This window comes from Phoxinus phoxinus (genome assembly GCF_949152265.1).
Source record: "Phoxinus phoxinus genome assembly, chromosome: 14".
Classification (NCBI taxonomy): domain Eukaryota; kingdom Metazoa; phylum Chordata; class Actinopteri; order Cypriniformes; family Leuciscidae; genus Phoxinus; species Phoxinus phoxinus.
This window is the reverse complement of record NC_136889.1, coordinates 6,477,626-6,492,526: the sequence shown is the minus strand read 5'-3', so window position 1 is coordinate 6,492,526 and position 14,901 is coordinate 6,477,626. Positions and strand designations below refer to the sequence as shown.

Genomic DNA, 14,901 nt, shown 5'->3' with positions numbered 1-14,901 from the left:
ACCACATCAGGACTTTTATTTTCATATTTTCATTTTGGTTCCATAGTTTCATTTGAATGTTACTTTCTATATTTGAATGTATATTCATTCGAATGGGTCTTTTTTGTCAATTCTTTAAAGACCAGAAATCCTATTTGACTGCCATTTTGCATGCTCTGTGTGTCTCTTATCTGTTCATTGCACCCATTATCTTTATCCTTGGTTAGTCTCCCCAAGTAACACGTTTATTTGTAATGTATGCTGAGGTGCTACTCCCCCCGTTTCCTCTCAGAGATGCATTGGGTTACTGTCGTTGAATGGGTGTGTGTTGTTGAGTTACTGATAATGAGTGTGAGTGTGTGCATGGATGTTGTCCTGGTATGCGTGTTGGTTTCTCACATGTATACCCCATGCATGTAGTTGTATATGTGCTCCCATGTCATGTGTGTCTCTCTGAGCTTGAGACATGTCCATCACTAATCCCGGGGCCTGCCCCTTCTCTCCTGAGGCTTACAATATCTTATGGAAAAACAAACGAGTGCAGGTAAGGAAGAAGAGATCATCACCGATCAGACTCACTTTAACCTTGTACAACCCCCATGTATTTAACCTATGATAGTATTTTGACAGTGTTACACCTCCAGGTTTAATGTTATAATTCATTGAATACAGTTTGTTTTTTTGGAAGGATGTTAAAGGCAGTAGAACCAGCTGAGACGAGTATTAGCTGGTTACACTGATACATTTTGATGCAATTAATACACCTAGAACTGCCGTTCTAAATGGTTATTTTCTAGAAGTTTGGTTCCTTTGATGGTTCTAGAACCACTGCATTCTTCTGCCAACGTGTATGAAACACACTGCTAAAAAATACTATGACACTGCTTTCTGCACCATTCAAATAGTTTCATACTATAACAATATATTTTATAGACAGCCCAACTGTGAGCTGGTTGTTATTTGATGTTATGCTTTTTTTGAAGCCATCAGTGCATTGTCAACTTATTTTTAAATAATCGTTTTATTACCCATGATTCTGCAAAGAACTCATCAATCAGAGAATCGTGACTGGTGAGGAAACTTTTAAGTGCCTGCCCACTCCCATTCTGCACTGAAAGCGGCGTAATAGTCAGACTCCCCATACCGTGTAAGTGCATTTATTCCGCAACCACAATCACAAAGATTCGTGTTTGGATTTATCACAGTTCAGTTCACTATTATTATTTAGACACAAATAGCACAAACGGCCTTGTGAAGGAACACAAACAGGCTGTATTACACTTTAGTTTAAGCAAAATATGGTAATAGAGATCGTTAAACTCCAACTTGCATGGTTTCAGTCCCCCTTGTTTTATCATTTATTTTTGCAGTACAGATGTGCGCATGGTTGCCAGGTTGGGAAGATTAAGTAAAACACTGGGCGAAAAATGTTTAAGATAAAAGATTGTGGGATTTTAAACTTTTGACATCTGCTTGCTACCAATTCAAAATAATGGAAATGGAAAAAAGAAAGAAAAGAAAAGTCTGGATAAAGACCCTGTAGGCAAATAACACAAAATGGTACTTCTGTTCACCATGGTGACATTTAGTTGAAGATGCAGTGCTACAGAATGCTGACAATCCCTATTTTCAACCGCCATTACTATCGCAAACGTTCTAGTTTGTTACTATAAAACCCTTTTTCTGCGCTCAGTTGAAATCACTTGTGTTACTTGGATCGTGGAAGTTGGGTTACTGTAAAGTCAAATTCAGGTTAAAAAAAAAAAAAAAAAATTCTAGAACCTCATCACTCTGTTGTTTTGCTATATTATTGCTTCAAAAATGATAAAATAAATTGTTTTGCTATATTATTGCTTAAAAAATGATAAAATAAATTGTAATGCAGTTAAGTAACTGGAACAAGGATAGTTGCATTTCTATCACTTCCCAAGCATCCCTATACAGATAATACAATTTAAGAATCAAGTAAATGGGATGAATATTGCTGACTTTGGTCTTTGTGAATGTATATACCGATAAACAATCATCTCAGCATACATACAAACAAACCCAAAAGGTTTTCTACAAAAAGGACATGCCTGGATATGAGTGTTTATGCATCTGTTGGCGTGTTGCCATTTTTTAATGATAATTTGAGGTATCATGAGAATTTTTTTCTGTCTTTTCCTCCTGCGTTGTTTTTTGTGCGGTGATCTGCAGCATTTGGCTTGATTTAACAAGTCAATGTTTGTTTTGAAGCTGAAGATGAGAGCCGGGGGAATAAGCGAGTCGTCCAAGTGGAAGAAACAGAAGCGTTCTCCCCGCCCCCCTCGTCACATGGTGCGCAGTCCCTCAGGACAGATGGATCCAGCCCAGTCCAGTACCCTCACCAACAACCTTTCAGGTATACCCACATGTTAAAGTGAGCTGAGCAATGTAGCTTAATTTGTCTTTAAATTGCATTTGATAATCTATAAAGTATAAATATTAATGCATTTGCTTTAAAATGGCTTGAAGCTGTAATTAATTTTTTTTTTTCAAGCCAATTAGATTCAAAATGTTTAAGGGTCATGAAATTGAGAATCGAACCCCTTTGGATTACCAGTCTGACTCTCTAACCATTAGGTCACAACTTTGATGTTAAGGAAAGCATGTGCGATCACTCTATCCTCCTGTATATTTCAGGTGGAGTTCCCTTCATAGAGCAGCACAGTGGAAGCTCTTCTATTCTTCCTGGTTCAGACAGTGCAGCTTCCTCCATCTCCAGCCCTACCACTGACAGTGGCTTAGACGGCGGCTCTAAAACCACCTCAAAGGAAGATCTCACAGACCTGGAGCAGAGCAGCTCAACGGCCACCACTCCCATGACACCCTCCGCAGAGCCAGGCAGACTAGAATCACAGGTAACCCTCAAACCATCAATAAACTATCCAAGTACATGTGTTCTGAGCTTGATGGTACGGTATGGTGTGTGGTGTCATCAGTATGACGGCAGGGAAGTGGAGCGTGCCCAGTCAGCCTCAGTGGAGTCCATTCCTGAAGTCCTGGAAGACAGAGACTTGCTGGCTGACCAGTCTGATTCGGCATCGGTTCACGACATGGACTACGTGAACCCCAGAGGCGTGCGCTTCACGCAGTCCACCCAGAGAGAGGGTAAGAGAAATAGTGTTCCCAAAATTCAGTATTGTAAGACCCTGATATACTCGCGCCTCGCAGTGAAGTTTTTTTTCCCCGTTTTTTTATTTGGAGGTAAAAAGAACTGTTTGCCCACATCCCAATGTCGTCCATGCTACTGAGATAAGTGTTTAGATTAATTTTAATATGTGCTGTGGGCTGTCTTTTCAATAACAAAATAAACACAACGAAAATGACAAAGGTGAGAAAAATACAGATACGAAAGCATCTTCTTGTAGCGTTTTGGATATGTTTGCACCTCCTCTCCAATTTGGCTCTCAAGTCACGTCATGTAGATTTCTTTAAAGCTAGAAAAAATATAAAGCATTATAAACATGACTGGCAGTCTTCTGTAAATAAAGCTAGGCAGCCCTGAGATAAATTAGTACTAAAAACTACTTAGTACATAAACAAAATGTATTTATTCCTTGATACAAAAAATTTAAACTTTAGCAAATATAAAACTGGTAAACACTTTAGAATATCGATTTTTTAAATTTGTGAAGCAATGCGTATCGGCAGAAGATAGAATCGCGATTCATATGTGAAATAATTTTGTTCCCCCAGCCCTAGCCTTTACACTCAAGCTTCCTGAAGTGCGATTGGAGTCCCATTGTGTTTGTCCAGGTGCTGCTTTAATCCCGTATGGTCTCCCGTGTCTGAGAGAGCTCTTCCGGTTCCTCATCTCTCTCACCAACCCACATGACCGCCATAACTCCGATGTGATGATGCACATGGGCCTCCAGCTGTTGAACGTGGCCCTGGAAGCCGCACACATCGCCCCCTACCAGTCCTTGCTCTGTCTGGTCAAAGATGAGCTCTGTAGACACCTCGTCCAGGTAAAACTTTGTTCTTCTCTATGGATTTCTCTAGGGCTTTTTACACTTTAAATAGTTAACCATGGATCATTCTAAATCCTGGGTAAATGGAATCCTGGGTTTTCTTGCTTCACGTTTTACATTGCTCACAATTTACTCTTTTGACAATGAATCCTGGGTATTCATAAGCTGTCGTTTCACACTGTACATTCCAAAACCCTGGATTAACGTTCTTATTTGCATGTTTGTGGTGTCTTTGGCATTGATTTGTCGAACACAGCATGCGACCCATTTACAGAAAGGCTCTAACATTGCACATCCTTATATTTTATATTGCTGATTGTACTGTCAATTTTATACTGAATGGACTTTTAGCACTACAAAAGTAAAAATTAAATGATTTGTTTAATTGATATGTTTGTCACCATTTGACATTTTTCTATGGAAGCTTGCTTCCACCACAGAAAAAGAAAAGAAAAAGAAGTAATTGCGATCTAAGAATTGGGTGATATAAAGTCACAATTGCGAGTTAAGTCAGAAATACCTGATATAAATGAGCAATTCTGAGGAAAAAAGTCAGTCTTTTTTTCTTCTTAGAATTGGACTTTATAGCTTGCAATTGCAAGTTTATATCTCACAATTCTGAGAAAAGATGTCAGAATTGTGAGATATAAACTCGCAATTGCAATATTAAACTCACAATTGCGAGAAATAAACTCACAATTCTGACCTTATAACGCAATTGTGTCTATATCTCGCAATTCTGTTAACTCGCAATTGTGAGATAAAAAAAGACAATTATCTTTTAAAATGTTTTATTCTGTGGCGAAAACAAGCTTCTATATTTTCTCCCTCCAACTCTGAAACATAGCCTACTGTTTATACAACACATGATTTGCTGTATATTTCTAAGCATCTAGCCATTACATTCTAACACCGTTTCACACTGTACTCGTTTGGACACAGGTACCACAGGTAAGCAGAGCTTCCCTTGCTCTGGAGTAACTGTTGGTAAAGCACAGTGCTTTTTAATTACAAGTGTGAAACGTTCCTTTACCTGGGTTTAAAAGTGGGGTTTAGAACGACAAGCTCTTCCGATATTTTCAGCTGTACTAAATGTTCTATGTATGTGTCTCTTTCTAGTTGTTAAGTGTTGACCGAATGAATCTGTATGCCGCCTCCATACGTGTGTGCTTTCTTCTCTTTGAAAGCATGCGAGAACATCTCAAGTTCCAGCTTGAGGTATGTGACTGAATGATGATCTTTCTGTGGTGTGAGATGTATGCCATCTCAGATGCAGGGCGTCACTCTTTATATGCCTCCACAGATGTACCTGAAGAAGCTAATGGACATCATTACCTCGGAGAACCCTAAAATGCCATATGAGATGAAGGAGATGGCACTGGAGGCCATTGTACAGATCTGGAGAATTCCCAGCTTTGTCACAGAGCTCTATATAAATTATGACTGTGACTTTTACAGCTCCAACCTGTTTGAGGACCTCACCAAACTGCTCTCTAAGGTGAGCCACTCCAACTCTAGAGATCCCTCTAGCAGGAACGTATGGGAAAGAAATGGATCTAAAGTTTGAAAACAGTGCTTGGGTACTATTTGGTGCCTCTAGATATGCAAACATGTATTTTGTCACCCTTAAATGAATATTTCACAAGCTACTAGAGTTGGATGATACTGGATAAATTGAGAATCACAATTTTTGTTTTGTTTAAAAGATCACAATTCTCCCACAATTCTGAATAGACAAAAAACGTTTTTAATTATGATTTTTTTCTTCTGGAAGTTAGCAAAGTAACAGTTAATTTTTTCATGATTCAGTATGTATTATGGTTCTGTGGTCACAGATTATAGCTATATTCTTATGAGTGGTTAAACAGTGATACCATTTTGAGGCAGATAATGATATTTTAACCAATCAATTGATTATTGGGTTGACAATTTTTGGTTTCCAAAAAAACTTTTAAGCCTTTTTAGCATTAAACCACATTCTTCTGCAAAATGCACTACACTGTTTTTTTTTGTTTTTTTTTACAGGTGATGTTTCACCTCTAATATAAATTCCTGAAAGTTTCTCACATTAATAATTATGAAGTTTATCATATGTTGTGTTATGTTTGCAGAATGCCTTTCCAGTGTCTGGGCAGCTCTACACTACGCATCTCCTCTCACTTGAAGCCCTGCTGACAGTGATTGACAGCACAGAGGCTCATTGTCAGGCCAAAGTGCTGAACAGTGCTTCACAGCTGGACCAATCAGAATCATCAACAGTAGAAGGAGACGGTTCAGTCAATACAATCACAGATTCAACAATAGGTGGGCAGAATCAAGAGTCCCAGGATGGGCACTAACTGTGCTGTAGTGAACTAAGTAAACTACAGTTAATGAAGGAGCTTAATTGTTTCTCATAAAGGCAAAATCTTCTTTTGTTTGCTACTTACAGAGGCTGGTAAATCTGTACCAGGTTCTAATGGGCAGAATGGTGTGGTGTCAGAGACGAGGGCTGCCTGTCCTCCCACCAGCGGTCATCTAATGGCAGAGAAGATGAGATTTGGCAGACAGGACCAGGAGGAGACGGACACAGGTATTTAACTGATGTTTTGCCTATTAAATACAACAAACAACTTAGACCAAATACTCCTTGATTAACAGTAAACATTTGATGATTTAGAGTAATCAAATTTAGTGTAATCTGATTTGTCTTAATCCAGCGGAGAAGAAAAGCTTGAAGAAGCCTCAGCGTTTCACCAGCTGTCTTCCAAATTCTCAGGAACTTTTGGAGATCAAGAACAAGAAGAAGGTGACCATACTTTCATCTGCAGTTCTTTGCTCTTTGTGTTTGTGAATATTAAAACCTTCGAATTTGCACTTTGATGACATTTTCTTTTTGTGTGCTTCAAAGCTTCTGATCACGGGTACAGAACAATTTAATCAGAAGCCCAAGAAGGGCATTCAGATCCTGCAGGAGAAAGGCCTGCTCAGCAGCCCCATGGACGATAATGAGGTGGCCCAGTGGCTGAGAGATAACCCCCGCCTGGACAAGAAGATGATCGGAGAGTTTATCAGCGACCGCAGGAACACTGACCTGCTGGACAGTTTTGTCAAGTAAACCTTTTCTTTTTAGCACATTTTTGGTGCAAGGGTTAGGCTAGCTGCATATTGCCAACTCAAAACATCGGTTGGGGATGTTATTAGTTGAATTTTATGAAAACTATCAAAAGTATCAACTATCATCTTAAAAGTAATCCATATGAATCAAGCCGTTTAATCCAAGTCTTCTGAAGAGACATGATCGCTTTATATTATGAACAGATTTATGTAAATGTCTTTACTGTTACTTCTGACCAATTTAATGCATCCTTGATTAAAAAAAAGTATTAATTTCTTACAGCAACACAAAAAAATCTTACTAAGGAAAGTATTAGAGTACTGTAATAAAGTATAGAATGACTATGGGAAATGGAGTAAAAAACTAGGTGAAAGTATGCATACTTAACATGAAAGTGTTTTCATGGTTCTAGGTAAAAGTTATTGGTGTCTTAAAGAGAGTTGATAGGGTCTTAACTCAAGAAGTTGAGTTGGTTGTTCTGTTAACGTTCATCGACACCAAGATCTTGTTTTTCAAACGCTCATGTTATCAAGTCTTAACGCCTGGAAATCCGATGTGGTCTTCTAGCTTTAGATCTTCATCTCACTAATGATTACTATCAGGCTCAAAGTGACTCAGTATGGAGGTTGAGATAATTATACCTTAGAAGTTATTTTAAGGCCATCTCTATCTCTTCCTCAGCACGTTCGGCTTCCAGGGCCTGCGCATAGACGAGGCGCTCCGCTTGTATCTGGAGGCATTCCGTCTTCCTGGCGAAGCGCCTGTCATTCATCGGCTCTTGGAAACCTTCACTGACAACTGGCATGTAAGTCAGCTGCCACACACACACAAGCACGGACTGACATGAATATATTTACACGCACACACATATGTATATATATATTCTTTAAATAGGCTGTAGATCGCTGCAGTCACAGACACAAGCATTCTTACAGTTCTTCCATTACCACACTCCAAGGCAATCCTGGCCACCAACTGGCCCCATCATCAGGTAATTAGGGACAGTGGAACAGCAGTTCACTCGGGATCAAGGACGGGGTCATTAGTCACGCAGGTAATCGGGGAAGAGGAAAATGTTGCACTGAGAAGTGAGACACATCCATCTGCCCTGCAGCAAGCAGCTCAGGCGATCCGAGAACATTTCGAACACGCTCACTTACGTGCATGTTAAAGGCAGCTCTCTGTGTGTCACCTGGAAAGTATTCGTAGTAATTTCTTTTCTTAGTCACCATTCTCAATCACTACGAATGAGCTCATGTGATTTTGCCACATAGACATGGGGGTTGTGCCCTCCCCGATGCAGCAATGTATCGAAACGGGAATGGAGTCAGTGTCTGACATTTACACTGGCAGGAGATCCCGGAAGAATTACTGTGCCCTTTTATATTTTTTCTTGTGGTGAATGATCCTTCAAAACGTGCCTGTAAAGATGAGTGTACATATTAGATGATTTGACGATGCTTTTCTCAGTCAATTGAATGGCCTTGTTCTCTTGTGTGCAGAAAGTGAACGGTAATCCCTTCCTGACAAACGACGCTGGCTTCGCCCTGGCTTATGCCGTCATCATGCTAAACACCGATCAGCACAACCATAACGTTCGAAAGCAGAACATCCCCATGACGCTGGAGGTGAGCGACACATGTTCCTGTTACCAATGGGAATATCCAGAAGTCATTCACATGTTCAGGACCACACACGCAATCTCTATCTGAGAGATCAGTTTCAGCTCTTTGACTTAACAGTATAAGATAAGTGCATTAGTTGTTATGCGTGTAAGTGTGTTATAAAACCATCTGTCTAGATTTGCCACACATGCAGATTACTGTTATGCAGCCATGCCTCACTTTTATGTGCTTCAAACAACTGGCCTCAATTTAGTGGGGCTTTGGGGTCATTGAAATACAAAGATGTCAGCCACAGCAGTCACACATGTACAGATTATTAACTCTTTCTCCGCCATTGACGGACATTTTTGGCTTTCCGTGTTTTCACTGTTATAAGGTAGGGAGCGCTAATACACATATTCTAAAAGAGTCCTGAATCTTCTGATCAAAACACAGACTAAGAAGAGGCAGAAACAAGCGGTAGCATATATAAGCAAATGCATATGTAAAATAACACAATCATCAACATGAAACATCATATAAATCAAAACTGCCTAATATTTCCGAATTAAATGTCGCTTTTTATGTTGATAAAAAAAGAATACATCAAGCTAGAATATAAAGTTTTTTTCAGAGACTCCTTTCTTTTGATATTTTGCATATTCAGATGTTCATACAACAAAATATTCTGGGGGCCATGAAAATTTTGTGAAATATTTTTTTTTTTAAATGCTGACGGGGAAATAATTAATGACTTTACTTGCATCATTTGAAGAAATAACTCTTGAATGTATCTAAAGGTGAAGCATGAATTAAAAATGTTTGCTTTTTGTTGTCGTACTGTATATCACTCTTACCCACGTTTAATCTGTCATGCTCTACCAAAACTGAAATCCTCATTTTAAACACTTAACCAGAGGTACAGTAAGCAAGTCCCAAAATCAAAAGAAAAAAAATTATCAATTACGGTCTCATTAAAGGGATTAAAAAATCCCATTATTACCATAATGCAAAAAACAACTGCTCTCATTGTTGTAAATCCCATTGTCATTACCATAATGCAAAATAAATCTGAAAATTCAGAAAATCTATTTAAAAGTTTGGGATCGGTAAGATTTCTTTGTTTTTGAAAGAAGGCTCACTTAAGCTACATTTATTTGATCAGACATACATTAAAGACACTAATATTAATGTGAAATATGATTACAAAGCTGAACTTTTAGCATCATTACTTCAGTCTTCAGTGTCACATGATCCTGCAGCAATCATTCTAATCCTTTTTTTATAAATGATTAAAAAGAAAGTTATATAGAACATTTATTGTATTAACAGAAATCTTTAAATTCTATTATAAATGTCTTTACCGTCACTTTTGACTAATTTTACTTGTCATTCATTGCCTAGTAAAAGTATTAATTAAAAAAAAATAATGTCTGGCCCCAAACTTTTAAACAGTAGTGTGTATATTTGTGTGTGTATTTTTATCGCAGGATATTTGTAGCATTGTAGGTATTGATATACCTACGTACAGAACGTTTTCATGGTCCTAAAAATTGGAGTAAAACATAGGCTTTCTTTATTGCACATTTTATTTCTTCTGATTTTGGTGGGAAATGTGCCCCGGTCATGTTTTCATAAGATTCACCCTAAGATACTTGGCTGCATCTTTACTTCAACAACCACGGAAACCTTGAGTTTTCCATGCATTAGCACCAGATCCAATTAAACGGATGATCACACGAACCTTCCTGCTAATGTATAGGAATACGGGGAGCAGTGGGAATGGTAATCAGCAGGTATTCAGCCTGAGCACAGGGGGGATAAACGGCCGAGGAGTGAAAGTCGAGCAGCAGGAGACGAGGCAGGACTGGGCTTTTGGCAGGCGGCGTGTCCAGCTGTCTTGTCTCTGTGTCAGCTAGCGCGTGTGCGTCTACTCTCCAGCCATGGAAAATGAAGTCCTGGAAAGACCCTCCGTCCCTCTGTTTACTCCTCTGTTTATTTCTCCTTCTGTTCATCTCTCTCTCTCAGGGGAGAGCTCAGGTTTCCCTTGCTTTACCTGCCATTAAGAAAGTATGCAGTAAAACAGTGGCCTAACGCCATCACTCAGCAGCGGACGTCTGTGTTTATTTGAGCTGAGGTTGGCCTTAGACCAGCCTGCTTAACACTAACACCTATTAAGTGACACCAGCAGTAATAAACCGAGACCAATTATTGGATTTGAAAGGTGATAGTTGGAGGATGTCGCTGTAATTGGATGGAATGAAGGCATTTTAATCAGTTTCCTCCTCCTGTTTGTTTTATTTTATTTGTCTAGCAATTCAAGAAGAATCTCAAAGGTGTGAATGGAGGAAATGACTTTGATCAAGACATGCTGGAAGACATCTACAATGCCATCAAGTTAGTGCTTATGTATAGTTTTCATTACCTTTTACTTGTTGAACAGTTTTAATATCATATTATAAAATATATAAAATGGTGAAACGTTTACAAAATATGTTTTCATTGGTAACTTGTAATAAAACCACATTCAAAATTAAGGATGGCCCACTTACTCAGAGTTTTGGTCCTCTGGACACAACAGTCACTTGTTATATCAGGCTATTTATATCCAGTCACTATATCTTACATTTGTTGGTAATGGATAAATGGCTCACAAACTTAAACATTTTATTTTCTGTGATGTATTACATTTTGCTGATGCAAATTCTGATTTAAAGTTGACACTAAGGTAAATTTATCAGTCTGGCTGACATACAGTTCTGTATATGAGATTGTTGACATTATGAGAATGACTTTTATTAGTCTTAGACGCATTGCAAATGATACTAAGCTATGCCATTGTTTGCCAGCAAAAGTGTATTTATCAGTTTGAATTTATAGCTGCAACATTATAGCTGTATAATTTCCAATAATAATAATAAATCATTTGCTGCTACTTACTTTCAGGGCTTATATTTTGATGCTCAAGAAACATTATTTTCAGTTTAAAACAGGTGTGCTACTTAATTTGTGTAAACAATATTTTTTTTTCTTTTCGGGATACTTTGATGAATAGAAGGTTTAAAAGGACAGCTTTCTTTTTAACGATGTAACTTTTTGAATGGTAGTGTGTGTGTAAATATGTTATGCATGTATGTATGTGTATATATGCATACATAAACAAGTACAAATCGAAACCGCTAAATAGCTGAAAAGGTCATTGTTGAGCTCTGATGTTTATTATCTCTGTTATAAACCTCATGTCTCTGGTCTTTAAGTGTGTGGATATAATAGCTCTTGCTAATGATGTATACAATGGCTCAGATGGGATAAGCTGAGATAAACGTATGTGGTCCTGCAGGAACGAGGAGATTGTGATGCCCGACGAGCAGACGGGGCTGGTGAAGGAGAACTATGTGTGGAGTGTTCTGCTGCACAGAGGAGCCTCTTCTGAAGGGATTTTCCTGCATGTGCCTGGCAGCAGTTACGACCGCGACCTCTTCACTATGACCTGGGGACCGACTATTGCCGCCCTTTCCTATGTTTTTGACAAGAGCCTGGATGACACTATCATTCAGAAGGCCATCACTGGGTTCAGGTAAGACCCGCAGAATTGGTAGACGGGTATCGGACACAGCCTTTGAATCAATCAAATGTTTTAGAGCACTCATTGCTAAATAGTTTGTGTATTTAGTGATTGTCAGACTTGTGTTTCTGCCAAAAATTAAGATTTTGATTATGATGCCTCTCTCCTTTATCCTTTCAGGAAATGTGCCATGATCTCCGCACACTACGGCTTCAGTGACGTCTTTGATAACTTAATCATTTCGCTCTGCAAGTTTACTACTCTCAGCTCTGAGGTAAGACATGAAGCACCCCTGACCAGATGCATTCAGATTCCTGCAGCAGCTTTAGGTCATGAGGGAAAAGATCTGATTGGGATTTGTGTGCCTTTAGTCTGTAGAGAACCTGCCCACTGTATTTGGCAGTAACAGGAAGGCTCAAGTCGCTGCCAAGACTGTGTTCAGCCTGGCCCATAATCATGGTGACATTTTACGAGAAGGATGGAAGAACATCATGGACTCAATGTTGCAGCTTTTCAGGGCTGAGCTCTTACCCAAGTCCATGGTTGAGGTAAGACGGGAGTGTCAACGTATCACTTGAAAACCCCTAACAAACACTTAGTGCTTTGAAGAAACCAACTGCATATAGCAAGCACATTGCTCCTAGATATTTATTAGATCAGGCAATAGTGCCACCTACTGTCACAAAGGAAGATCTGTATAGATTTGTTAAAGGATTAGTTCACTTTTAAAATGAAAATTCTGTCATCATATACTCACCCTTAAGTTGTTTCAAACCTGTATGAATTTCTTTCCTCTGCTGAACACAAAGGAAGATATTTAGAAGAATGTCAGTAACCAGACAGTTTTTGGTTCCCAATGACTGCCATAGTAGGAAAAAAATATACTATGGCAGTCATTGGGAACCAAAAACTGTCTGGTTACCGACATTCTTCTAAATATCTTCCTTTGTGTTCAGCAGAGGAAAGAAATTCATACAGGTTTGAAACAACTTAAGGGTGAGTATATGATGACAGAATTTTCATTTTAAAAGTGAACTAATCCTTTAAATGAATTAATGTAAATTTGACAAAATATTTCATTCTTGTTAAAAGGTTGAAGACTTTCTAGACCCTAATGAGAAGATTTCCTTACAGCGTGAAGAGACACCATCAAACAGGTATGTTATATAGATCATATTTAGATTTTTCATTTTTATTATACACACTTCCAGGTTGAAAAAAGCTGCTTTTAGTGATTGACTTTAGGCAGTGCTATGGCTCTAATGATCTGTTTTTCTGATGTTACATTATATAATGTATTGTTTGTTAATTTTAGTTATTACATAATTATTATTAGTTATTACTTATTGTAACTCTGGCTTCTAATGCTGTAATAAATGCACTTTTTGGAACTTTAGAGTATTTTAAGTTATCAGGCATGCTGTTGAAAACGCATTTGTTTAGTGAAATATGACATTTATAATTAAAACTGTTTATTTGAACACTTTTTATATGCACATTTGACCACGCAAGGACTAAAACATTCAAAATAAATGTAAAGATGTATATTATCTGTATTGCATGTTTTTATTACAGTATCTTTTGACCAGACCTGTTCCTACCATGATGCTGCAGTGATTGGAATCGGTTATAATTTTTAACCCTCGATTAGGAATTTTAAATCCTGCTCAAAAGTCCAAATTTAAACAACTCAGTCATTTGTCATTTTCAACTCGATTTGTTTTTTAATGTAAATCTAAAAAAGTCCCTTTTGAGGTGCGTTAAGATCTTGGAAGTGTTTGTTTGTCAACAATAATTTAATCTATTCCTTTCTACCACTGTACTTCTGTCAGGGGTGAGTCCGCTGTATTGAGTTTTGTGAGTTGGTTAACATTGAGTGAACAGTCGGGGCTCAGAGGCCCCTCCACTGAGAACCAGGAGGCCAAACAAGCTGCCCTGCTCTGCATAAAGGTACAGCCAACACATTTTGCTTACAAAAGACATTGTGGGAGAAGGTCAATCTGACTCATTGCTCCATGTATAAAATGCCATTACACGTGAATCAAAGAATTTTCTCACATTTCTTCTCCATTCATGTCAGCACTGTGACCCAGAGAAGCTGATTACAGAGAGCAAGTTTCTGCAGTTAGAGTCTTTACAGGAGCTCATGAAGGTGAGGTCCACATTTACAGACTGGGTGTATACAGAAACCATTTTCTTTGGTATGCTTCTTACTGTTTGTTCTTACTCATTATGTAACTTTTAATGTTTCCAGGCTCTCATCTCGGTGACCCCTGATGAGGAAACGTATGATGAAGAAGATGCTGCCTTTTGTCTGGAAATGCTGCTACGTATTATTCTTGAAAACAGGTACTGCATGTATGATCATGCTGCTTTATCGCATTGAGAATTGCTAGTTGAAAAAGATATGGTGGTTTTTATAGAGAGATGACTGTGTTTGCAGGGACAGAGTATCATGTGTATGGCAAACGGTACGGGATCACCTGTACCAGTTATGCGTCCATGCTAATGAGAGCTGCTTCCTGGTTGAGAGATCTGTGGTGGGATTGCTCAGACTTGCTATACGCTTATTACGCAGAGAGGACATTGGCTCACAGGTACACACAAAGCACAAACTGTCGTTGTGTTAGCTGTGTTACAACACTGATTAACAGACCAGAA

At 38.6% G+C, this 14,901-nt stretch overlaps 1 protein-coding gene across 5 annotated transcripts in view; it reads left to right on the top strand.

Annotated features, from left to right (window-relative positions):
- The window catches only part of gbf1 (golgi brefeldin A resistant guanine nucleotide exchange factor 1), a 194,582-nt gene that overhangs the window by 170,720 nt on the left and 8,961 nt on the right, over positions 1–14,901 (top strand). For 2 of the 5 annotated variants that reach the window (XM_079636156.1, XM_079636158.1), the window contains exons 9-29: positions 2,218–2,362; positions 2,644–2,861; positions 2,943–3,111; positions 3,760–3,971; positions 5,094–5,192; positions 5,278–5,472; positions 6,086–6,278; positions 6,406–6,546; positions 6,674–6,762; positions 6,865–7,067; positions 7,753–7,876; positions 8,574–8,699; positions 10,990–11,072; positions 12,016–12,252; positions 12,421–12,514; positions 12,612–12,788; positions 13,333–13,397; positions 14,073–14,190; positions 14,321–14,392; positions 14,495–14,589; positions 14,684–14,837. In XM_079636156.1, coding sequence (XP_079492282.1) covers positions 2,218–2,362; positions 2,644–2,861; positions 2,943–3,111; positions 3,760–3,971; positions 5,094–5,192; positions 5,278–5,472; positions 6,086–6,278; positions 6,406–6,546; positions 6,674–6,762; positions 6,865–7,067; positions 7,753–7,876; positions 8,574–8,699; positions 10,990–11,072; positions 12,016–12,252; positions 12,421–12,514; positions 12,612–12,788; positions 13,333–13,397; positions 14,073–14,190; positions 14,321–14,392; positions 14,495–14,589; positions 14,684–14,837 — 3,009 coding nt within the window. Of the gene's footprint in view, positions 1–487; positions 524–2,217; positions 2,363–2,643; positions 2,862–2,942; positions 3,112–3,699; positions 3,972–5,093; positions 5,193–5,277; positions 5,473–6,085; positions 6,279–6,405; positions 6,547–6,673; positions 6,763–6,864; positions 7,068–7,752; positions 7,877–8,573; positions 8,700–10,989; positions 11,073–12,015; positions 12,253–12,420; positions 12,515–12,611; positions 12,789–13,332; positions 13,398–14,072; positions 14,191–14,320; positions 14,393–14,494; positions 14,590–14,683; positions 14,838–14,901 lie in introns of all 5 variants that reach the window. The other 3 variants (XM_079636155.1, XM_079636154.1, XM_079636157.1) reach the window with 2 other exon arrangements.